Source organism: Trichoplusia ni, chromosome 1 (assembly GCF_003590095.1).
Source record: "Trichoplusia ni isolate ovarian cell line Hi5 chromosome 1, tn1, whole genome shotgun sequence".
In the NCBI taxonomy this organism is placed as follows: Eukaryota; Metazoa; Arthropoda; class Insecta; order Lepidoptera; family Noctuidae; genus Trichoplusia; species Trichoplusia ni.
In genome coordinates this window covers 9359732-9387050 of record NC_039478.1, presented here as the reverse complement: position 1 = coordinate 9387050, position 27319 = coordinate 9359732, and the positions used below count along the sequence as shown (strand labels likewise).

The following is a 27319-nucleotide window of genomic DNA, read 5'->3' as shown; positions in this document are numbered from 1 at the left end:
CTAGCTGCTTTAGTTTATGACGTGTAATATTACGTATTTCATTAACATCAAAATATTTTCTTATCATTTTTTTTGCAGGCTGTACAATAGATTCCACAGTCTATGAATAGCTCTAGTTACTCCTCAAGATAGTAACCCGATTCGGTGCAGCACTGGCCACCTGTCCGCGCGATGGATTCGCAAATTCGAATTTAGAAAGTTAACTTTTTATTCCGGCACTAGTTTAACGAGGTTGGAGGTGTGTTGTTGGTGGCCAGTCGCTGTTTGTGTGTCAGTGTGAATACACGTGCACCGCGCCGTGGCCGCGATTACATAGTGAACGAAATTGTTTGTTGCGGCCGTTCGTGTTTTGTTATTATTACCAAAAAAGGATTTGTCAAAGTAAGTCTCTTATTCATATCTATAAATTCCTATTTATTTTATTTTAAAGTTAATCGATAACGTGGTTTCGCAGTAAAAAACCGGCGTCAACATTTTTTAGTTTGTTGACACAGCAAATATCAACTTCACACCAGTTTGTGAACATATATAAATGATATAGGTACTTGTATGCACTGTGGTACAGTTAGGTCTGCGGGTTAATTGAGCTTACTTGAGAGGCAATGGAGAGGTCGATAATAATTGGGTTCATGATCCGATATTACTTACGTACCTAGATCTATTTCTCATCTGTCATTTTAGTTCCCGCCAAAACTATGCATGCGGTTGTAGCCTTTAAGCCTGGCGCATAGGGCCTAGTTTTCTTTGCTCGTAAAATGTAGTACGGAATGCACCTGTGAGGGTGTAAGCTATCTGTGAATGAAGTCAATTTGAGCTTCGCTTCGGTTACTATAACGTTTCGATTTGACTTTCACTGCGATGTTCATTTGTTTGTAACTTTAGGCGCGAACATTACGTGGATAATGAATGTACGAATTATTAATTTAGTTCCGAACTGCATGATTGTTTATTACGTAATGTTTAATTATTCTACTTTCTTCAGGATTTTTTTGGTCCAGTGTATTTTTTTGCAAATGTTTTTTATATATTTGGTTGATTTTCATAACGCTTTTATTTTAAAATGATAACAAGTTAAATCCCGATCTTTATGGCTCAGTGGTTATCTGATAACACACAATTTGACGCACAAGGGTGCAGGATCGTTTCCTACAAATATCAATTATATGTCTGTATATGTTTATTAGCATCATACTAAATCTATATGTCTAAAATAATGACTTGCCCAGCTGTGGGTTACATGAAAACTGAAAGGCGATTGCTGAAGAACGTTATTTTTCTTGCGTGTAAAAACTGAATTTATAACAAAAAAAACCTCTTCATAATCGTATTAAACACGTTTCTAAACTTAAATCGATCAACGATTACGACTCTACAAAATCATAAGGAAATATAATATAACAATTAACCACGAAATCGACATAGGTCTGTGGTTTATAGATTTCTCACACGCTAATAACTTGAGTAATTAATATAACCACAGAACCACGTGATACAATCGTGAATGCAACCATGGGAACATGACGACAAACGGTACAGTAATTAAAAAAAAAACTTGTAAACTAATAGTAGTATCCGGTAGAGTTTAATACGTCAGGTGTAAAGAGGTCTTAGTTGCATGTTGTTAGAGAACAAATACTCTTATGAGTGTTGGAAGACTGTAATAAAAATTGAAGCAATTGAAAACAAGCTGGTTCTTTTTGGGACACATAAGGGTAAACGATCATTTAAATATTTTACACAAGTTTTAAGTTCAGAGCTGAAGAAATAGCTGAAGAACTTCCATTGTACGTTTAGAACATTTTAGCTAAATGGGTAGGATCAAACTGAATTCATCGACATTCTTGCGCGGTTTCGCTTGCCCGGCAAAGGATGAGACTGCGAATCCGGCATATCCTACTCCTGAATTAGTCCTTAACATGCGTTCATGACATTAGAATTTCACCCTGAACAGAGAAGGTAGAAGGGAAGTCTTTTGTTCTTGTGGAAGCTCAGATAGACGCCGTAGTTAGTCGTAATGGTCCAGTCATAGTATAATTTCCAATTCTAATTGTAAATCAATTATCTTTACAACACAAGATTACGCCTATTACAAGCATAGTTAATACGGAAGCGATAGCGAATGCTTGTCTAAGTGCGATTTAGTGGTATCGCGTCCAGTGGCGTGTTTACAGTTAGCGCTCTCGTAACAGTTGCGCTGGCGTTACGAGCGTCACGCTAGCTGCGCTCAACAGGGTCGGCAGGAACGTGCTCAGATGTTGAATAAAGAAAGTTCGACTATGGAGGATTATCTAACGTTTGTATGGCTTTTTGCAAGGTCATTGCTGATGGTCAGACTGTGAAAGTTGACGACTGTTGTTTTTTTTTTGTGGGTATCTGAAAGTTTATGAGTGTTGTAGTTATTAAGGTTTAATGTGGATAGATATTTGTTAAGGCCAATGATAAAATCAAAATAATGTTTTTTTAAACAGTTATAATTAATTTGCTATTTCAATTTCCAGTGATGAAATATTACCTAGATAGAGTTTTAAGTTTTGATTGAAATTTCGTGTTTAATGCGACGAGATTAAGAAATACAGCGATTTATTTTTAAATAGGTACGTTGTTTTTTTGTAAAGAATGGTTGTGATAAAAACTACAAATGAAGTAAGAGTGACGTAGATGTAGATTTTATAGATAGATATGTTTTCTTGCTTTCTTCTAATTATCTTATTTACAATAACATTATTATATCCTTAAAAACACACACGAATACTACAATAATTATTTCCTTATCGTTTTACGTCATAAAATATATCTTACTTTGTCGTCATCATTCCGATCTTTCTAATACATGTTGTATACTAAATGTAATCAGAGACAATCATAAACAATGTAGAAGCTCCGCCATTAACACAGTCAGCATTTATTTACAGCTATCCGGTAATACGTGACATCGTTATGTACGGCTACGTCTGATCGTTTGTTATTATCATCTGAGAGTTGTCAGTTTTTTCCCATAGAGTGAGAGCCTAGGTTATTAGGCCGACTATTTTTTTTTGAAATATATAGTAGGTATGCAGATATTCTTTTTTCTTAACGTTGTCTATGGTGAGACTTTATAAGTGTCCAGCCAGTAATGCAGATTGTCGGAGTTCAGAATTCGAATTTTTGTTGGACTATGTTGACAAACTCGTTTTGTCGTATTTACACATTAATCTTAGTGAGAATACTAAAGTTTATTTTTATTGTTTTCAAGTGGAATGTAGAGTTAAGTAGACATATAAGAAAACGGATGAATAGGGATTTGTCTACTTCTGGCCCTACAATAAGAGTCCCATTTAATTTAATAATATGATAATCTACGATAAGACAAAACATTGTTCTAAAGTTTGATTTTGCGCTTAGTTGCCAAAGCATTCATTCTTTGTCTTCCCAATAGCTTTACAGGAGTTCAATTAAACTAATACCTTCTACCAAAAACTCACTAAAATCGCAACCAAATATTGGATCTCCAAATAAGCGACCTCCTTTGGCAACCCTAGCAGGCCTACTAGTTGCATCAGGTCACTGACTTACGTATTGTAGACTCAAAACGTAGCTCTAACGAATACATTACCTGTGCCTAGGCCTAGCCTTCAGCGAGCCACTGTCAAGGCCTAAAACATCTGACGTAAGCTAGCAATTTGGAATTCTTTCGTTCACAACTTAACGGTTCTCATATCAGGTTTGAAGCTCGAAATAGTTTGAGGCTTTCAAATAAGACCTGTTTTGGTGGCCTTGTAATTTATTGTTTTTTTTTGTGTTCATAAAATTGCAGCGGGTTTGTATTAAACTTTTTTTAAATAAATGTAATACAACCGTTTTTGTAACTGTCACAGCATTTTTATGACGTACGGCTCGGAGAAGTTAAAGGAATTTATTTTGCAATAGTTTTAAGTTAGGTACATTTGTTGAGAGTTTTATAGCCATATATGTTTATAGAAAAAAAGTATATGTTTATACAAGTCTCTTCTATTAAATTTAATAACGATAAAAAGCTTTCGTTTTAAATCATTTAATGTTCACGATTCAATCTTGGTATAATAACCTGTTGGGTCGATCGATTTATTTTTAGAGTTCCGTAAAGCCTCAATAAAAGGTTTTTGCCCTTTGTGCAAAAACCTTATATTGAGGCTTTGCTGTCCATATACCAGGCTGTACCTCTGATAGATAGAAAGTTGAAATTTTCACAGATGATACATTTCTGTTGTCGCTATAACATTAAATACTAAAAATAAAGATATAAATTTAAGCAACCGTTTAACTATTTTGTGGGTAGGTGATAAAAAAATTGGACAGCACAAACATTATCCATGCAACAGATTGGTTTATCTTTAGCCTATTTGTACAGAACCCTGTGTCGCGAATTCGACTAGCAATTGACCGGTTTTTATAATGTACCATATTTAAAACATTTATAACCGGAATACCGATGTTCAACCGGTTTCGTCAACCACGTGCTTTAGTTGTATTTAACGACCTTCTTATGTCATAGTTTAATCACAGTTTTTTCTCATAGTTTCTTGAATGTTGTAGAGTTGAATGAATAGAGGTTACGTTAAAACGATTCTCTCGTAAAGAATAAAACAATGTTGTTTACGTTCAGCCATTGTATTTTATGTGAAAAAGGTTATATTTAGGATGCCGTATTCAAAGGTAAAACGGAATTCTATTACTGAGACTGATCGTCTGATACCAGGCTGTATCTTATGAACGTGATAGCTAGTTGATATCTGCTGTTGTGTTTCTACGGATGATGTGTTTCTGACCTCATTATCATGAGTAGATAGATTATTTGAACTTATTTTTTGACCGTATTAAAGCGTGTCATACGGTTATACGGACCATTGTATTACCACCTCGAAAACACAGGACATAGAGCGGTATGCCACTTCTAGAACTTCAAATGTACTGATTTTACAGCGTGTAGTACGTCTAACTGTCTTAAACTCTTTACTAAATTAACTTTAACTTTAATTAAAAAGCAATGTACCTTTCTTTCCACATTAATATGCGAGATTAAAATAAATAATAATAATCATCATCTACCATTGAATGATGGCCAATGCAAGGCAAAAGAAGCGTCGGTCGTTCGGGAGCAAGATAGGTCGACGATGTAGTGAAGGTCTCGGGTCGAGTCTGGATGAGGCTGGCACGCTACCGTAGAAATTTTCACGGGACTTCTTTGCGTAACAGTGGGAAAAACAAAGCTCGTGTATGAATAATATGTGACTGCACGGATAGCCGAGTGGTTGAGGTCACCACGCCAAAACCAGTGCGTGTCGTGTCGCGGGTTGGATCCCCGCGTAAGACAAGTGTTTGTGTGATCCACAAATGCTTGATCTGAGTCTGGGTGTCATTGTGCATGTGATTTGTATGTTTGTAAAACCCCCCGCGACACAAGGATTAAATACCTTAGTGCGGGAGTCGTTAAATAAAAAATAATAATTATCCATGACATGTTTAACTCGTCCAGCCCTTGACATGGTTTCGATCATCACGAAACAGCTAATACATTAATTGACATACACACGTACTTCAGTACTTAACCAGTATTTATCTGATCGTATTTTTGCAAACTAAGACGATATGATTGTGATGCTATGGAAATAATAATTAATTCTTCAATGTCAAGGACACTTTTGCCTGTTACTTAAGAATTGTTAACTGGCGTTGCATGATGGGATTAAATTGCTTAATGTTTTTAATGAAACTTATGTGTACCTATTTGTCGTATTGTGACTTTCTGAGGGTATATCTCAGAAAGTTCACTATATTTTATGAAGACTTTCGTAAGGACGATTTTGACTTGAAACATGCAACGGATTACTTACGCGTATTTATCGGGATTGCCCGACTAATTTCGGATCCAATCCAACCGGGGTCCTATATAATGAGCTGACGCGGCGTAGTCACGATCCCGATTAATAAATATAGGGAGTTAACCGATGCACCTTTTTAGAATACCTCAAAAAACCCTATAAATTTACAAATAATTTCATAAACATTGAATCGGAATAAATTGAAAGGCGATTCTAAAAAATTCTGCTTGTCAAAAGCTTTTAAAACTTTGCTTAAACAAACATTATTACAATAATTTTGTGATATACCATCTCAGTATAGGTGGTAATTCGCTTGCGTTATACTAAATACCTTAGGAGAAGCCGCTTCAACTCAGTACCGGCTTTCCATTGCACTTTCTAACTTAGAAAGTGAATTTTAAACATTACGCGATTCAGCAAATAATGATTCAACCTCATATTATATTTGTAATAACATAATGAAATACTACCACACTACCCAACAGTTTTTTGCTGGCAACATTTTGAGTTCCTTTTTTAAATGGGGGCAAAGAGATTGTGTATTGTTCTTGTTGGTGCAAAGCGGTTTTATAAATTTCATGTCAATGGTTGTTTTTCAGTGTTACCTTGGTTTTTATGCATAACGCAAAAGAAGACAACTTGTGGTTTGCATAAAGAAATACTTCTAATATAACATAAACTTAAAATAAAATTGTAGATTTTTGTTGAAGATCTACAAAAATAAAGTAACGTGCATACAAAACTTCCATCACATAAATTGAAATTAACGCGATGAAGTAAGAAGATTAATTTATTCATGATAATAAATACAAATCGGAACAGGCTTTTAAACGAGATCTTTTAATTCAGATCGTTACCATATATTTAGCATTATTAATAAATTAACATACATTAACTGTACTTTATTGATTTATCTGAAAACGCAGCAGAATAACCATTTTGAAAACGGTTCTTCATTCAAATTTTGTTATAGCATTTCCAGTAAAACGTATTTTCTTTTATTCGAGTCGAACTCAACTTGTGTTCGACTTGCACCCCGCCGCGTCAGGACATGTTTATGGACCCCCGTTAGTTCGAAACTAGTCGGGCTATCCCGATAAAGTCGCCGATGTAAAATAAATAATAATTATTACGAAGGTAATGTAAATAGTGATCCGGATTACTTAATTAATATTTTTAAATATAATATTAATTATTTCATTTCTACTTTCATTTCAGAAATAAACCTTAACCTGACATCTCTTGTAACTTGGCTAGAACAACAAAACTTAAAAATAAACCTAAACAAAACTACATTTATGAACTTCGGTCAAACAGTAAACAAAAGAAAAAATCTTAATATCGAATACAATTCCAAAAAAATTAATGAGTCTAATGTAACCAAATTTCTCGGAATATATATAGAAAACACTTTAAAATGGAGTACACAGATTGACAAAGTTTGCAGTAAACTAAATCAGTATGCGTATGCGCTATATATGTTAAGTAAAAATACAAATCAAGCTACAGTTCTCACAGCATATCATGGGTTAGTCGCTTCAACACTGAGATATGGCATAATATTTTGGGGGAATGCAACTGGTAAAGAATCTGTTTTTAAAGCTCAAAAACGTTGCATTAGAGCCATATGTCACCTACGTATGATTGATACTTGCAAACCTCATTTTAAAAATCTGAAATTGTTAACAATGCCGTCTATGTACATATTTGAAACCGCAATGTTTGTAAAGCGCAACTGGACCAAATTTTCAGAAGTAAGTAGCGATCGTAGAGCCGGTACACTGCACTTGGCTCCAGCGAAAACAGCCCTATTACACAAGAGTATCTTCACAATGGCAATAAAAATCTATAATAAACTCCCAAAATGTGTTCGATCAATTGAAAATACTAAATCATTCAAAGCAAAATTACAGTCATTCTTAATTGAAAAGACATACTATTCAGTAGAGGAATATTTAAATGACATTGATATCATAAGGTGACTATGCAAATGTTAGAAAATAATTAAGATAAAATATGTAATGTAAAAAATAACTAGTAATACTTTTTCTATTATATTATTGACATGACATCGAGACAACATATGTATATTTGATAAATTCGTCTGTTTGTTAATTTATGCATGTATTTACCATTTATAATTTGTACACCTTGTAAAAGGTAGAACATAGTGGTACTAACAATTTATATTATAAGACCTATGTAAAACCTATGTTTCACAAATAAAGAATTATGATTATGATTATGATTACGGAAACAATTAAAAAATCGTGAATCAGCCATTATTTAATCTACAAAAGGTTCCAAATTCAAAATCAAGTGAAGCACTCTGTAATAACTCTCTCTGTCTCGACTCTGTCTCATTATTTTATACGTTTAATTCTCTTTGTTTGATGCTAGCAAAGGCAGGATTGCATACAGCCAAATTTCACTCAATTATGTATGTAATTATTGAATTCCGTGATAGTTGTTACATTGCTTTCAGCACTATTTAGCAAGTAACTCGACCTGACCACTCATTGCAATTTGCAATAACTTGTTTCTATTGCGTTCAAACATACATACTGTGCTAAATTTTATGCGTGAAAAGCTTGTCTTTACCTACGCTGCTTGATTTGGTTTTACGAGTCGTTCTGTTATGAAATGGGCTTATGTATTGAAAGGTTAACAATGTTCTACTCATATATAACCAAAGATCACGAAAAAAGAAAAGTTTTTTTTTGAATAAACTCATTTTTTCTAAAAATATTGCTATTTATTGTAAAGGCTTGCAGTTAACGTTTGTATTAAAGTAAAAAATTGTTTTTTATCAATTGCCAGCCTTATCGACCGAATAATTCTATGTACCTATCAAATTTTGAGAAAAAAAGCTCTCAAAAGTTTATAAACGGTTTTTTTTGGTCAGGTTCTCATTTCAAATGTACGTCATAAAATTGTGTAAAACATTTTTTTTCGGTCAATCCGGGTTTGTACTTTTTGTCTTTATATTAACAGCAAAATGTTTTTCCTAAATACAAAAAGAATGAGTTAAAATCGTGGCTAATAACATGTTTTCTTATATTATATACGAAGGTCGGATTTCTTTGATATAATCACTTGTAATTGTCCGTTTCAATCACATAAGTGCTTATTATGTAAGATTTAATTAACATGCAAAGGATCCTGACAGATTATATTTAATTCTGCTAAAGATTTGTGTAACATGAAGCCTGTATTTCATATTTTTCAAGGGTGTGTTTAGCCACCTAAGAGGCACACATCAAACAAACGAAAAAAAAGAAGATCCTACTAATATTATAAACGCGAAAGTCTGTTTGTATAGATATTAGTTCCTCACACACAAAAACCACTGAACGGATTTAGACAAAACTTAGTACACATATAGTTTATAACATGGATTAGCACATAGATAGCATATTTATACAGATTTTATGTTCCCGTAGGATCATTTGCTTGGTGGGCAACAGCAAATTTTAAATAAATACCTGCAGACATACAATTAACTGCACGGATTGTCGAGTGGTGTAATAGGTCACGATGGCAATTACCAATGTATTTACCATGTGCCTCGGTATCAAATCCTACGTAGGAGAGCGCGTGTAACTGATTTAATGAATATAAAATCGAATTTCTGGAGGACACTTGGAGTTTTATGGTTTAAGACAACAATTTTGGGGAATTGGTCATTAGTCATAGTATAAACTGCTGGACAAAGGTATCTGCTCATTAAAAAAAAATGCCACTAAAAACATGCATTGGAATGCAATACTTTTATTGAATTTGAAATAAAATAAAGACAGTTTGACTCTAAGAAATCGAAATAAAAAATTAAAACATCATAAGTGTATTAATATCATACTTCCGTCAGACTTCAATTCATGAAATTTGTAACTATAAACTTGATTAGAGATTTAAAAAAAAATGTTGATATATGTAATTTCGATAGATTGAACTTGTTAAAATATCGTGCGAAAGATATACTCTGTTCAAATAAATACAACAAATAAAAATAATTAATATATGCACGAAATAATCCCTAAACAGGATAATATAATTACAACACCCGCTATTTAAATTGATTTATTACACATTCAGCTTATTTATTGCATGCCGATTGGATTTAACGGCAATTAATATACTCATTATGAAGTAATTGGCATATTGTAATGGTTTGCTATACGGTAATTTGACGCCTCGCATGACCTGAATGAACTTTAATCTTTCTTGTAAGCATCATATGATTGACGGCGTAGAAAAACTTATTGAACTGAAAACTAGGGATTTTTCCTGTTTCTTATACTTTGTACAGTAGTTATTTTAGATTGTGCTTCACTACTGACGAAGAATCTTGTTCATTGTATAACCGCCTTGCAGGATAATAGGTGTTTTTTTACCATCATGAGATTTTATGAAGTTTCAAACGATTGTGGTTTTATATATTCCGTTCTTCTTTCGTCGATGTCGACGGTTTAGTGGAGTTTGCTGACGTTTCAAAGTTGCAAATAACGTTGTCAATTATGGATATTTATTTCGTGGTCTCTGATAAACCTAATCATATTTTTTGCCGATTATTTATTAAATTTAGCGTCTAGTTTAGAACTCCGGTTGGCCCTAGTCGGGCAATCCCGATAAGTACGTGGAAGTAAACCGTTTCTAAAGAATACCGTATAAATATTATTTCGAAAATTATTTAAAAAGAAAAACCTTTTAATGTTTGACCTTTTTAATGATTCATGAAAATTATTATAATAAACCGAGAAATTCTTCAAAACTAGAAGGTACAAGTCGCACATCGCTCAGTTAACTGTCGGGAAGGCTTACTATTTCGTTCCACAATCCCAATAATTTAGTCCATGACACAATACTTATGATACGTATGTATTGTTACAGATCGACAGCGGCCGCGAGGATGTCAGCGACCAAGTTCCTGCACCCGTTCCTGCGCGGGCTGAAGCCGCTGCCCGAAGGTCACGAGGATGAGATCCAGCAGATTAGGGAATGGTAAGGAAACTCTTGTTATCTATCTCATCATCATTGGCCTAGCCTTTTCCCTATGTTGAGGTCGGCTACCAGTCTAACTGGTGTCAGCTAAGTACCAGTGTTTTACAAGGAGCGACTGCCTATCTGACCTCCTCAATTACCTGGGCAACGCGATACCCCTTGGTTAGACTGGTTGTCAGACTTTTTCAAGCTTCTGACTACCTGTAACGACTGTCAAAGATGTAGGAATAACAGCTGGGACCCACAATTTAACGTGCCTTCCGAAACACGGAGGAACTCGTCATGACAAAGATGGTCATCCATCTACGGACCAACCGCGTCAAGCATAGCTTAAACTGTGATCGATTCACTTATGCGGTTATAGCTTAGCCACGAGCTCCTCCTACCTACCTACCTACATTTATATAATAGTGTAGATATCTTTATCAATATATTTACAAAAGAAATTCAAGGAAAGCCACTGGATTTGCTCACTCAGAATGAAACCAGTCCATTGTCTTGTTTGTCAGTTACTTAGTTCGTTTCGACGTTTCTTCTCAGTATATATATCCAAAATCATGTCATTTTCCGCTTATCATGAATTTGCCATGATATCATAGAATTTAATTATTTATTTAGATTAAGGAATAAACGAGCACTGCAATATAGAATTTCTCTTAAATCCCGGCTGATTTCACAAACATTCAAGTCACATGCACAAGACATCGAGTTAAAATACGACCCGGCCTGTTGAAATAAAGTAAATCTTCAACATTAGTTAAATATTAAAAACTCAATTTGAATTAATTATCTTTACACACGACATAACATTTAATAGGTACTGGTTTAAGGGCCACTTGTTCTATTAATATGTGTGTCATAACTTAACCGTAAACTTATGTAAGACGCGTCATTCTAACTAGTTTCGTTAAGTACTTACCGCGGAGTTGAAGGTATTCTGTCAAATCTTATGTCATACGTTAATATGTCGTTATAGAAAATGTTAAAATAACAAGTAAAGGTTGTGAGGGTCTACCATTAAGTTTTAACGTAATATTTTCCCACGGTTTTAATACACTCACTTTCTTGTTTGTTTGTCGTTCCGGTTGGATTTTTGCAACTCAATTTTTGTGTCACTTCCCGATAAGCTAGCAGACTGAAATTTTCAGCGTAGTTTCAAACCCGATGACAATGCAATTTTCAGTCGTAAAAATCATCATAAAAATTTAATGGAGTGACATTTTAAAACTTGGGTTTTTAGATTTATCAATTTTCTACCTTTTTATGTCTGTGGAAGGACCTCTCTCTTCCACCACCGAAAGGATGGATATACTATAAGACTTAGCAAATTGTTAGTGATGATCAATTAAAAGATTTTCTCCTTCACATGTTTAAGTGTTATCAGTTCAACTTTAAATAATTTTGTCTCCAGTATAAAGTTACTTATAACTATTTCAAGTAGTTATTTTAATTGTATAAATTAAATATATTAGAGAAGTATTATTAAATAAATCTCAGTAATAGCTTTTAATTGTGTATAACTAACAAGGTTATTGGCCGTGACGAATGTAGAGAAAGACTAGTACGATGCTTAATTGATTTGAATTTATGTAAACACAAAATAGTAAAAAGCCTTAAAGTGAGAGTCAGACTCATGACACTAAGGGTTCCGTATAAATAGCTCAAATTTTCAAACGAAATATTAAATTACCTTAACAACCGCTGCTTAGCCTAGATCATTATTTTTTGTGTTTATCTTTATACCGGCAATATAAATCAATCATCTGTGATGTCAAATGTCTAGTTCTAGTCACGGTTCTTGAGGTAAAGCCTAGTAACAGATTGATGGTGCCTCATTAATGGGCTTCCGTTCTTTACAATAGTGGATAAAAACACAACTAAACATATAAAAAGTTCAAATTTACTACATACTCCACAAGAAATCTCTTCCAGCACAACCGAGATTGTATTAGGGACAATTTTACTTACACCAAATCAAATAAACCATAGTAACTTCAACGTTGACTGACCGCGTCACAAAAATGCAATATCACAAAGCCACCGCTGAAAAGTACATTTTATTTATAAATAGGTTTGTGAATAGCGTTGCGTCCGGGATCGCGAAAGCTCTCAATAATATGGTAATGGCCAGATAAGTCCTTTGTGAGGGGAATGTAGGTCGATCCCGACCAACCTACATCGGGCACCGGGTAACCGAGTTCGCTTTGTGACTTCAGGATATCGAATTGAAAAGAATTAAATTGTTGAACAAGTATAGTTGGCAGTCAGTTTTTAATGTCTATCATCATGTTTTAAAGGATACTTTTGTGGGTGTAACGGTGTATGAAGGATGCCGAATCTACGAAATGGATTGCGCTGTCACCCTTCTCCAATCATTGTGATATTAGGTGTAATATAAGGAGTTTTTAACCCTCTGATTTGGTCTCCTGGGTTTAAAATAACTTGAGTAATAACTCTAAATAGTTCAAAACTTTGATCGATACAAATAATTGATCAATTTCCAAACCCTTGACAGTTTTCAGTAAAAAAATCACAGTTGTTATCAGTAGATTGGATCCCCGATTTAATTAAGTTTTATCTAAAGTCTGGCGTATTTGTAATGCAATGCCTAAGTCTGTTCGTCTTTTGACTATCTGTTCGGCTTCTTTTTCTAATGTGTCTGAATTGCACTAACTATTTTCAAGTAGACTGCGGTTCAGATGATGTAAGAAACTTGGTATGATAGTTTCAACAAATTTGACTTCAAAAATAAGAAACGTATATAAAAGTAGTAAAACAAAACAAGAAAAAGATCTAAATGGGAATCAATCTTAAAACGACTGATTTAGTTATTAATAACGAAAGTAAAAACAGTCGATAGCAAAATTTTCTTCACTATAATGAACATTCAATACTCATTCGCTGAAACAAAGCAATCCGTTCTCATTCGTGGTCAGTCCACGTAACATGCAATACATAACATTCAAAAACTAATAAAACGAGTTCAGTCGATTACATGTTTCATACATACATGTAAGTCGACGCGTGGCTAGCTAAAGGGAACGGAATACATGACATGCAACCGCGTTCTTAATGCGATGCCAATTCAACCGAGCAATATGTACGCGAAATATGTGTTAATCGAATGTACGGAATATATATTAATGTTACATAAAGAGTATTTACTGGATTCAGAATAAAAGTAAAAGCTTTGAAGCATTATGAAGAGAAAACGGAAAATCTGTTTGGTATTTTGTTGATCGCAGTTACGATGGAGACTATGATCAACTAAGATTTAGTTCCGTGTTTCGGAAGGCACGTTAAATTGAGGGTCTCGGCTGCTATTCCTACATCTTAAACAGTCGTTCCGGGTAGCCAGATGCTAAAAAGACTGATAATCAGTCCGACTAAGGGGTGTCGTGTTGCCCAGGTAGCTGGGTTGAGGAGGTCAGATAGGCAGTTGCTCCTTGTTAACACCCCTAGCTGCACCCGGCTAGGCTGAAAGCCGACCCCAACGTAGTTGGGAAAAAGCAATGATGATGATGATAGTTACTATTTAGAATTGTGTTGATTTATTTTGTCGCTATAATGTCTAGAAGTGTAAATATGTATGGATTGGTGCCTTTGTGGCTAGAGATAAAAAAATTTATAACTTGCTTTGGGTCTACTTGGCAAAGAACAAGCAAATTTATCATTATTCAGTATAAGTCGTATACATTTTGTGTGTTGCTAGGCCAGTCTAGTCTTTCATTAAAAAAAGAAACTGTTATCTATGAAACAGTCCCTAATATTTCTAAATTATAATACAAAATAGTTCCCATAATTAATTGATATTGCCTGTAAATAACACTTAAGTTATCACGCCAAATTTTCCGGTATATTATCTTCGTGTCTTGGAGAATAGACCATTTTGTAAGCAGGGGTTTAGTGTAACATTGTTTTGCTTACTCGATCCCAAAGTGTCTTATCCATTCAATCGGTAATAAAGTTACCGTAGTGATTCCAGACAGCTTAAACTGATAAAATGGACGCCAGAACAAGGCTTCAAGCCAAATTTGGCATCAATACGGGTTTAAAGTTGATACAATTGACAGACTGCCAGCCCCTGCTATGTTACATCTCCCGATACTCAAAATACAGAGACTACTTGGAATAACTTTCATATTTTTATAAATCTTTTAGCAGAAGAAATGTATAAGTATGAGTTGTTTTGAGTTACACGATCGTAGCTAGATAGTTTATTAATGTACTCTATAGTATTAGGTAAATATTACGTTTAATTTTCAGGTTTTGATCATCTTTTATCAATTTTTTTATGAGACAAAGGCCTATCAAGCTTCTTCATTCCTTCATAGTTTATACTACTAGACTAGGTCTATGAAATCTTTTGCTAAGCTTGATAGTCACAATGTCTCATTCACAAAAAAAATGCATTTGTGGAAGTGAAACATTTTTTTTTCCTGACTAGCAGCATTCTTAATATAAAATGTAGATAGTGATAGATCCCAGGAGACAAGTCGCTCGACGAGGTATTTCGTTCTTTAAGCGAACGTACGCAAGTCTAAGATTCCTTATGCCCTAATTATTCGATCCACGTTCCATTATAATTCCCAATCTTGGCGCTGTCAGAATATCTGGTGTTACATCCCGTGTCGGTAAATATACGCGGCAGGGTAATGTACGAGGAGCGTCGCTTGCCAAAACCAATCCAGACTTGTTTATGGAACCTACATGATGTTAATACATACATCAGATTGTATTAACATAACTGAGTAGATTCTGTTGCGAATGCTTTGTGTTGACTTGAACTGTTCTGACAGTATGATGTGATGGGTATTGGGAATGTGTATGATCGTGCTGTGCTTGTCCATATTCTAAGCAAACTTGGTGAAAGATGAGTACTGTTCGCTACTCTTGGTGCGCTTAAACGACTAAAAGACGGCTTCACTAAGGTATTTAATCATTGTATGTGTGTGGTTTGACAAATATTCAAGCACATGACAACCAGTCTCAGCATTTGTTGATCACAACGGTCCTACACGGGGTTCCAACCCGCGACACGTCGCGTACTGGGATATGTCGGGAACTTTTCACTAATGAATATTTTAATTTAGTTATTATAATACTTAATTTTATAATACGTGTAATACAAATACTCGTTTTTGCCGATATGATGTATATAGTCGAAACTGAAGAGATTAACACCGACTCTAACATAGCTTGGGATTGAAACTAGGTAGGAGAAACCACCATATCTCATCTAGCTACCGTGATGTAAAACGTGATAGCAATAATATTGGAAGTAATAGTGTGTTAGTGATTTTACACCATTCTAGCTCTTTACGATGTTTTCTGTCTGTGACCTTAGTCAGAAAGTGCATTTCACATAAGGGAGTCAATTATAAGGTATATTTTGCTATCACATTTTAGCATTCATACTTAAAGAAAACAACTCCTGCTAGCCAATATGGCAACTTCACAAACATTCTCATTTTAAATTACTGCCAAACGAATAACGTAAGAAAGAAAGCGTTCCTTTCCGTTTAAAATACAATTGAGTTATTATAATTTAAAATGAGCAAACTCTTAACACGCGCCTTGAGTTTACGAGAAACCATTTGTTATCTACGAAGCGATGTAAATTGTAAAGTTCACTGTACAACAATCAAATTGCAATCTACTTCTAATAACTAGGCTGTATGCTGTTTCCTTCGCCTGTATTCATAATGGCGCGGTTTCAAAATGGCGGCAATATTTTACCTGTATATTGAGTTCATGGTTTAAGTTTATTGTTATTTGTTGTTTTTGTTATTTATTTGACGTAGATACTATTATTTTGAAAGGGTTGGCGGGTCAATAGTCAAATGATTGTTAGTTCCTTGACTTACCTACATTGTAATATACTAATGTAATCCAGTATTGGTTTTAAATAGAATACCTATCTATGTACTTTTTAGCTTCGTCACGACTTTTAAAATTATGTAAAGAAATATTTAAGCTAGTTTTTTAATAGATTCCAAAGGTACATATTTTGAATGAATAACATCTTTTATTCAAAGTTACTGCTACAACACAACAGCAGGGCAGAAGCGCAGTTCAAAAAACATTTTTATAGAGCCACTAAATGTACGAAATAACTTCGTACCGCTATGTATTAATCACACGTTATAACCAATCAAAAAACTTACAAACGAAATATAACTACTAATATTTCTTTTAAAAAAACTTCTCTCGCCGTTGCTGAGCTGTAGGAAATCTGCAAGTTGATATTATACAGCAAAATGACCAAAACTTACTCCCTACCCCTCAACTTTCCAGGATGAAGAGTCAGCCGCACCTACCCCACATATCTGACGAGTACGTGGTGCTGTTCCTGCACTCCAACTACTATAAGGTGAAGGAGACGAAGGACACCATCGAGTGCTACTTCACGCTGCGAGCCAACACTCCCGACCTCTTCACCAATAGGGATCCTCTCACTGTCAAGAATAAGACTATTATGGATATTACGTGAGTATATTTTGTGATATATATGGCTGAAATTGTTGTAAGATGAATCGTCCTATAGTAACCAATCAAAGTTCCGGTACCACATACATCTAAACTCATAAACTACTAGACAGATTTTTATACAGTTTTTGCCTCGCGAGACCATCTTTTTTCTTAGACTAATTTTACTGTTCAGAACCAGAATTTTGTATGTCGCTAGAAGCGTGAATCAAACGGATTCCGATTAAAATTTTGGATCAGCAAAATTCTTTGTAAAGAACGATTTCAGTCCTTATGCCGCTGGGGTTTTCACGAACATCTAAGACACTTGCACAAAAACATCCAGACTCAGAACTCTCAAATAAATGCTTGCTCTACGTGGGGATTAAACCCGAGACACGTCGTGTACAGTCGCCAAAAGTTTACCACTATGCTTTTATCGCATTCAAAATACTCTTTTTAAACAACAACATATGCTATTAACTTCCATACCGCAACAATAATTCGAAATAAATATTATAATTAAACTTCCTGATGACCAATTTATTACCAATATAATCGACCACAATTTGCACTTGATCGAAGAAGTTTCAATGTCAAGTGATTACACCTAGTCACTGAGTGAATGACAAAGACTTTGGGTCATATGGTAAGGCCACGCAATTGTCACAATTATCATATTACCATACAATGCAGGTTAACGTTGCACGGCATTATCTGTAAGTATTTTGTAATCGAAATAAATTACTTAGTTGTTGCTTCTTGTAGTTGATGTGGGATATTTTTCATCATTACAATTTATTAACGTGAGATTGTGTTTTAAGACAATTAAAGTACTAATAGTAATTTTGATTATATTTTTGTAATAAGTTGTATTTTTTTAGTACTTTCAAATAACTAAAACAGCGCATAAATCACTTATTGATACTTAGTGATTATGGCTCACTAGAAATCGTTAACGTATCGTTTATCTTGGCTATCACTTCGAGTAAAAATCCTATAACAATCAAGCAAATCCACAAATTCAAGTTCATTCAGTATTTTCATAAATATAAAGAAACACTTTTTGAACGTTAAAAAAACTACAAATAATCTGGTTTCGGTGTCACCCATTCCTCACTGCACCTTGCCGTATTGTGGACCATGTGGCCATGCAAATAATACTGTCTCTGCGTATTTCAAAACACATTTCAGTGCTTTACGTGATAGTATTTGGTTAAACCTCCCCCTATTCACGATGACAACCGCCTTCAATACAAGCTACATTAAGTGTCATGCATTCAGCATGTTCACCGGTTCTATTGAGGACATATCTTGTTTGCGTATCTTTGGCTCACATCTGTACCGTGTACCTAGAGTCTACTCGCTGCCTTTGTAAGGGGGAACGCCGTACAATGAAATGATGGTAGATGGGTAAAGATTTGAGCAATTGAATGATAAAGTAGTCCGTCCTACAGAGATACTGAATATTGTAATTTTTAATATAAGACAGATATAAAAACGCCTTTGATTTTGTCGTTAATTTAAGTTGAAAGATAACAGAGGTAAAGTAATTTTGAATGTTAAAAAAAGTCTCTACATTTTACAGTCATTTTTTTTAAACGCATTGCTAAATTGTGACTTATTTCTTTCAAATCTAGACGCAGTCGAATAACAAAACGCACTATGATTTTCAAATCGTTGAAAGTTTTTTACAAAACATTCGACAAGCCACAAATTTTTCGTCATACCCGCAACTGCGAAAAACCTCGTAAAGTGCCATCTTGTTTTCCAACTGGGGCAGAGTGTCGGTACACAATTCTAGAGCGGAGCCCGCGGCTTAATATGCATAGACTAGTGCTAGACTTGTACGAGCCTCTTTACACGGCCGCAAGTGAAGATGTGAGGTTTTCTTTGTATGAAATGCAAGCTCACCAGCTGTTTCTGTGATTGAATCGTTAGGAATTTTGAGGATACTGTTTTTGTTAGAATTTTAAAACAGTTTTTGTAAATAGATAGAGATACTAATTGGTCTCTATCATTTTTGACGTAAATAAATAAATAAATAAATAAATGCGGACAACATCACATACATTGTTCTGAACCCAAAGTAAGTTGCCAAAGCACTTGTGTTATGGAATTCAGATACAACGAAGGTACCACAAACACCCAGACCCGAGACAATGTAGAAATGTGATTTTTACATTGACCCGACCGGGGATCGAACCCGGGACCTCAGAGCTAGCGACACCTTGAAACCGGTGCGTACGCCACTCGACCACGGAGGTAAAGAAGTCTGATAAAGATTAAATGAAATTTATTTATTCAACGTAAAACCATGTATAATGTAAAGACAGTATAACGTACGGACTGTATATTTGAAAACGTGTGAACTGTGAATGCTATTTGAATCGAACATCGATAATGATTTAGTAAACAATTTTGTATTTTGAAGCAACCTTGAATGGGCCTGTGTCGCAAAGATCAAGTTTTACCTGAATAAAGTAGAGGGTTTGATCAGAAAATAAAAACTCCTTTTAGTTTGTCACTTAATTATATCGAACTCTACCAGCGGGTTACAAAAACTAATGAACCAGTTACAAGTACTTGAATCCCCGTCTAAGACCTTATCATTAAATTCCAGGCACATGGTAGGTCTTCCCAACAAGACGAGTGAGGGCTATCACGTCCTGCTCTACCGGCTCTCCGACTTCGACTACAGCAAGCTGAACTTCGCGGATGCTGTCCGAGTCTTCTGCATGTTCAATGACGTCAAGTTGTCTGAGGACCGTCTGTCCGAAGGTTACATCGTCATCTTCGATATGAAGGGCTGCAGCCTCGGGCACCTGACCAGGGTCACCCTGCCAGCGCTGAGAGCCTTCATGCATTACATCCAGGTTGGTTTTCTAATCAGTATTCATCACTTTCATCTTCATTTCTTCCTTTATTTGTTAAGTTTGGTGTTTTTTGAGCAATGATTGTTGGAACAAATTGCTGGTGTTCTATGTAATAATTGTTGTATTGTTTGAAGTTAAAGTTCTGGTGCAGTTAGAAATCACATTAGTTTTGTGAACATATAAGTTAGTAGGGGTTAGGTAAATTTGTAGGAGCAGTTGACTAGATTCCCAGTGCCTTTAAAATCTATGTAACGTGCCTATTATCCTTAAATGGGTTTGCAAAAAATCATTACAATTTGTTTTAACATAAAAAGGCAAAGTAAGTACCAGTTATTTATTAACATGTATCAAGGGAACTTGGTAATAGCCTTTGTCTTCAAAATAACGATTTTATTAGAATATACAATGAATTTATTTGTATATTGGTCTCACTATTATACGTGTTGACCTTGAGCTGTTAGTCGAGTTCACTTACAATGAAAAATAGTTAGAAATAAATGACTAATGACGTAATTAGAATTTCACTTGGAAACATAATTATTTACATTTTTAATTAAATTTTATGTGCACTGGTAATGTCTAAATGTAACTCCAACTACATTATGAAGACATTGTGGAAGTGATACGATGATTTCTTGCTTACTAGCTGTTGTTTAACTAAAACTAATACTACTAGCTGTTGCCCGCGACTTCGTCCCCATCAGTAGAAGATATAAGTTTTATATCTGCCCTGTTTTTTTCACATTTTCCATTGTATCTTCGCTCCTATTAGTCGCAGCGTGATGGTTTATAGTCTAAAGCCTTCCTCGATGAATGGTCTATTCAACACAAAAAGAATTTTTCAATTTGGACCAGTAGTTCCTGAGATTAGCGCGTTCAAACAAACAAACAAACTCTTCAGCTTTATATATTAGTATAGATATCAGCCCGTGTACGTTTCACTCCTGGGCACAGGCCTCATCCTGTATAGGATAAGCATTGAGCATTGATCACCAAGGTAGATCACTGCGGTTTGACGATTTAAGATTCCATTATTTGAAATCCTGGTTTTCCCACACGAAAAACCGCAAGGCCAACACAATTACATACTTAATTTGTTTAATTTTATGTGCTCTGGTGAAGTTTGAATGCACATTAAATCAAGTACTTTTGCATTGTGGAAATGAAACGATGATTTATTGCTCTTATCTTATGACTTAGTAGAGATAAAAGTTAAAAATATAATATGGGTAAAGTTTAAAACAGACATCGCAATACATAGAGTATTGCCATCTTCCTCCTACAATTTCAACAGTCTTCCTCATGGTAGGCTCCCTGATTCATTCCTTTATTCCTGAATCATCTTCCATATCTAGTATAAGTTCATCCTTAAAACTAATTCTTATAGAAACTCTTCGTACAGAACGCTCACCCTTGCCGGCTGAAGAAGATCCACGTTGTCCACACCGTCTCCTTCATAAACCAGGTCATGTGCCTGGTCAAGCCCCTCATCCACTCCAACCTCCTCAACCTCCTGAACTTCTCCTCCGAGGGTCCGGAGTCCGTCGTCGACAAGGACCTCCTTCCAGAAGATTTCGGAGGACCCCTCCCCCCAGTGAAATTACTCCATGAAGAGCAGAGGAAAAATATGGAAGAAAATTACAAAGAATGGTTGACTGAAACGGAGATTTTCAAAGCTGATGAGAAGAAACGGATTAAGAAGCCGAGTAAAGGTATGTTTGCTAGCTTCACGAGTAGCTTCAAGAGTTTGGATATTGACTGATGTGGTTACGTCGCGCTAGGGACCTGAATGTAGCAGCTTCTAGAAATTTCTTATTATCAACTTCATTTATTGGAGGCCCTTATACCACTCTTTAAAGATCAAGACGTGGAAGAGAGATGTCGCTCTACTTCGTGTAGAGCTAGCTCTGTCTCGTTTCCACAATTGTAGAAATATTACTTAAAGAAGTGGTGCTAGGGCCCTAGAACTTTAGTTTGTGTTTTCGGGCTATTTTGGAGCTACGGTATTATTACCTGTTTGTCTTAAAACTTGTTTTAGTGAAAGGGATGATGCTATAAAGTCAGGTAGCGCCATCTCTCTCTTGCATCGGAAGTATGATGGGTTAAAAATTAATTTCATTGTATTTTCTGGATTGTATACACTCAATGGCTATGTTAACGATATGTTGACGTATGATCTTTATGACGATAAAATGTTGATTTATTCTTAATAAATAAAAAATACGTATATTTTTAGCCTGATTTAGGCCTTTTTGGTATAAGACTTTTTCACTTGACTTGTACAGTCTACCGCACGTTAGAGTGATGACGAAAACAAGACTTAATACTTTGGTATGAAGGTGAATAATGTTAAAAATGATCCTCTAATGTGCTGTCGACTGTACGTAATACTCTTAAGGCTATGCTCCACTTTACCTCATTAAAAAGGCTTTCCTTGCGGTTTTCAAAACCCTTTAAAAGTATGATTGTTAAAAATCTATTTTTAAACGTTTTTAATACAGGTTTTGGAACCCTGTCTATTTATAAAACAACGATAAAAACATTTTAGTAATAAGCACTTGTTTTATTATTATTTTGATTGACATTTATATAAATGAATATTATTTTTATTCCATTGCTCAATATTAATAAGAATTTTTGACTTATATTTGCAAAATATACGAAATAATTATAAAAACATATCGGTGTGGTTTCAGGGTTTGTGTGATTGTGTGTAAAAAATATATTTTTTTATTCTTACGCGTTGAACGTGTCTTTAATAGGTTACCATGCCTTACCCGACTGTGTCTACAAGAAGGGTAATGTGTTAAGAATCTAGTTAGGAAATTTTGTACATATATTGTAAGCTTTTTTTTCTAAAAACTACGCTTATGTTATTTTTCCAAAGTTTAATAGTTATTTTAACTGTTGGGGCCTTATAATACATTTTCTATTTTGTGTTATTTTTGTACCTTTAAAATTGTAACGATATTATACTCTATTGTTTGGCCAAATCGTTGTTTCATAGGTATGTTATTGTAAGTAGTCAAATAAATATATTTTACTATAGTTTTTGTCTCATTTGTTAATCCCTCGTGGTCGGAGGATGATAAAAAAAGATAAGTAATGATTTTTTTTAAACTAATTTCGAGGTATTCGTCTTACGTTGTAAAAGTGCCTAAACAAGGCACATTTGTAATAAAATCATTTTAACCTTTATTTAAGTTTTTTAACAGATGATAACAAATTATGCTAAATGAAGCTGATAAAAAAAATATATATTTAATCTTAGTATAAATTAACGCAAGGTAGGGTAGGCGTAATAATTAAATCTAAGCTTCAGTCCGTCAAACCCATACATTCAATTGCAAGTGTCCGATAAAAATTATCAATCACAGAAACAAGCAATGAAATCAACTATCATTTGATAACGGACAATAACCTTCACATAATAATAATAAATCAATCATTCATACAGTCAAAGGCAGACAATATGTATAAACTGTGGTGTCATATCAAAAATTCAATACAAAATATTATCAAGAGTGCATTTTCATTTCTTATTTGCACGAAATTAATAAAGATCTTTTACATATCTGATACAAAGACGTTGCCTAATCATTGGAGGGTTAAGAAAAGGTCAATTTGTGTTCAAACGGAGTCTGATACTCAAACTGTGTTTTCTATAAGTGTTAATGAAAATTGTATTGGTGATGTCGAATTTAAAACATGTAGGAATAGTTTTATGTCTAAAATGAGTGATGGAGCTGTAGATGAAGATAATGCTTCCGTTTGCGGTGAAGATGAAGTAAGTATTACTAATGATAATGATGATATTTTTTGTATAGGTGCCTTTATAGACCGTTTCTGAAGTTTTAAACTCTTTGCTCAGGCTCGAAGCTTGCAAAGTCTTGCCAGTGAATAAGGCGAACCAGTCAAAGCAAGCGCGCAGACTAAGTAAAAAGACCATAAAAACTCAACTATACCTAAAACAAACATTTTATTATCAATATCGGTTAAGAAATTTAGCCATTACTGACAGCGTTACATAATATGTAACGCTGTCAGTAATGGCAGAATACTTGAAAGTAACTATATTATAGTTACTTTCAAGTATTCTTTTTTCTTTAAAGAAACGCCTACCGCAAGAAATTTAATCCTTTTGACGCTGGGGGTTTCTCAAACATACAATTCGCCTGCAAAAAGACACTCCGACTTTGAACAAGCATTCGTGGATCACACAAATGCTTGTCCTACGCCTGGATCCAAACCGCGACACGTCAGTGGGTTTAGCGTGGTTACCTCAACCACTCAGCTATCCGTGCAGTCAAAATATTAGTATGAATTTAAGTAGTTTTCCATCATTCTTGTCCCATCAATGCTTTTCTTAGAATAGTTTCCGCGTATAAGTTACTAAAGACCAACCCACGCTTATTTGAAAACTCAATACGAGATGACATGTGGGCGTTACGATGCAGAAATAAATATGTTTTGAGAAGTCTGATATATTTTTCTTTGTAATGAAAAAAGTTGTCAAGACCAGACTTAGGAGAAGTGTTGAAAATAGTAGTAATGTATTATTTTACAACCGACTTCAAAAAAAAAGAAGGTTCACAATTCGTCTATATTTTATTGTGATGTCAGAACTTCGGACTGGATGCACCGATTTCATTGATTCTTTTTCTATTTAACGACAAAATCCATTAAGTTTGGCTAAGTAGTTTTTTTAATTTAAAGTTTTAATTTTAAAGTGATGTAAAGCTGAATCGTGGATTTCTTATCTAGGACTCTAAAAAAAAATACCATTGTACATACAATGGCATAATGGCAATGGGATGAGTTAAGTTGTGGTGTATTTTAATATTAATAATTTAGCAACTTTCCACTGATTCGCTAAATCGTCTCGAATGCCTTTATTCGTTAAACCGAGCTTAAAACTGATCGTGAAATAAAGAGAAAATAAATTGAATCTTAAAATAGTATTTATTATATATAACTAGTTATTTATTGAAGGTCTATTCCCAATTACTCTCTTTGCCATGTGCCGGCCACCCACTAGTAAAACCTACGCAATTATGACGCAGTGGGGACAAAAATAACTCGCTGCAAATTTGAGATACAAAAACAACCAACCCTATTTATTAATCTGACCTTTAATATTTATTTATTACAGAGAATAATAGTGGAATTATATTTGTGATTGAAATCTGTAAATAACTTTAAAAAATATCACGCCACATTTTTTTTTTGGAAAGTCGCGTAAATTTTGATTCTACTACACTATAAAAGAATTAGGATGTTTTTTTGCGATGCGTAAAATATTGGTAGTCTGTAGATACGTAGTTAGGGGCTCAATGTAGTATGTAGAGGTCAATTTATAAGATACAAAATATTTTGAAAGGCGATTACGACCATTATTTTTTAAAAACTCGCACTTTTTGTGGCATCTTCTCTTAAATCCCTATTTTCGTTCAACGATTTACGAAAAGTAAGCTTTAATCGCTCAATAATATATGAAACTTATACTGCCTGTCAATACTTGATAGATGGGAGATAAATTATAGCAAACATTATGATGTATGTTTGTCAAATAAAGAAAACATTAAAAGAAAAATTTTGCTTCTTACACATTTTTGTACTTTGTAAATACCAGTTTTGGTGTAAAGTTTAGCTAACGACATAGCTGTTCGTTTGGCGAAATGTGATCCTTGAATGAGGCGTTTGAAAGACGTATCAAATTTTCTTCATGATTAATTCAATCAATTTAATAAATTCGAAAATCTCTTGGTTGCAACTTTGAGAAAAACAATCTACATCAATTTCAATTTAACAATGACGTAGACTGTAAAAATGTCTCAGTACATAAAATCTACGTTAAAGAAATAACTAAGTAATTAAATCATGTATTCGTTTTTAAGCTATAAAATCTAACCAAAACCCACAAGCTACAAGAACAGCTGTCGTGAAGGTGAATCGCAACAGTCTGGCGATATTAATTGATGTCGAAATCGTTCATTATATGATAGACAGCGGCCGCATGAGTGATGGGCAAGTAATGAACTTGGGTCCAGTGGCGCCCTCTACACCGCACACAGGGATGATCGATATGCAGGGACTCTCACTTTCATGGACCATACAGAGTGGGAACTAGTTTGATCGAATTAATGTTATTAGAAATGTTAGTATAGATTTTTATTGGTGTCTGATATTTTTTGATTATATTAAAAAAAAAACACAACAGTACAAGGACTTATTTCAAATTTAGAAATCTCCATCAGCTGTCCGAAGCTTTTTTTTTCGTTTTTTGAATAGTTGTTAATTGTTATTTTTAATAAAAAAATGATATATGGGCGGAGATTAAATAATATCAGAGTAAACTAAAATTAATACTCTTGACTAGTAATAAAAATATGTTTGACTAATAAAAATGGCTACGGCGCGGCGACTAAACTACAATGAATAATTGAAACAAGTAATGCATGAAATCCAACTCTGTAATCGAGTGTGAAGACCACCTGACATTCGTTAATTGATAGCATGTGTATGCGAGCCACCGCCATATGATCGGCGGCGGCGGCGGCAGGCGAGTGATTCATTGAGAGCAGGCGCTGCACCTGCCGGCGGCGCCCATTGAGGCGGCGCTAGTGCGGCGGTGACGTGCGCCGCCCGCCGCGCACGCGCCCGACTATCGAGCGGCATGTGCCTCGCGCTGCCGGCCCACCGCTCCGCCCGACCGATTCACACTTTTTTATTTTCCCACCGAACGTAACCACCGCCGTGACATCCCCATTTTCACACAAAAGCCCGCTCGAAACGTGATCGCGATCCCAGGGCGCGCCCGGCGGGCTGACCGCGTCCCGCGCCCGAGCCCGGCCCGTCGATACAAGATGGCAGGTCCGCGGCTCCGGGACCGCGCGCGAGCCCCTCTCTGACCGAGCGGCGGACTTCCCGGCAGTGTCTCGTTATATAAATGTTACGCAAGCCGAGCGCGGAGTGCCCACGAACAGGTGCATCTGTTGTAACACGAACTAAGCCCCGTGCTGTGCCCCGGAGCCCGCGGAGCCCATGCGACCCGCGCCCGCACCTGCACTGTGAGTACCTCGCCTGCCTCTCATACTGTGCGCCTGGCTCCCGCTACTGGGCCGACAGGCTGTG

General features: G+C 35.2%; 2 protein-coding genes across 2 annotated transcripts in view; both read left to right on the top strand.

Annotated features, from left to right (window-relative positions):
- Nucleotides 1–201: 201 nt before the first annotated feature.
- Nucleotides 202–22714, top strand: LOC113493729 (clavesin-1-like). The gene is made up of 5 exons (XM_026871728.1): nt 202–381; nt 10731–10841; nt 17139–17330; nt 19933–20185; nt 21588–22714. The coding sequence occupies exons 2-5, from the start codon at nt 10750–10752 to the stop codon at nt 21945–21947; spliced, it is 897 nt and encodes a 298-aa protein (XP_026727529.1). The 5' UTR covers nt 202–381; nt 10731–10749; the 3' UTR covers nt 21948–22714.
- Nucleotides 22715–23616: 902 nt separating this feature from the next.
- LOC113493702 (RIMS-binding protein 2-like) overlaps nt 23617–27319 on the top strand; it is a 30131-nt gene continuing 26428 nt past the window's right edge. Inside the window, exon 1 of the mRNA XM_026871697.1 lies at nt 23617–23972. Coding sequence (XP_026727498.1) covers nt 23658–23972 — 315 coding nt within the window. The 5' untranslated portion in view covers nt 23617–23657. The remainder of the gene's footprint in view (nt 23973–27319) is intronic.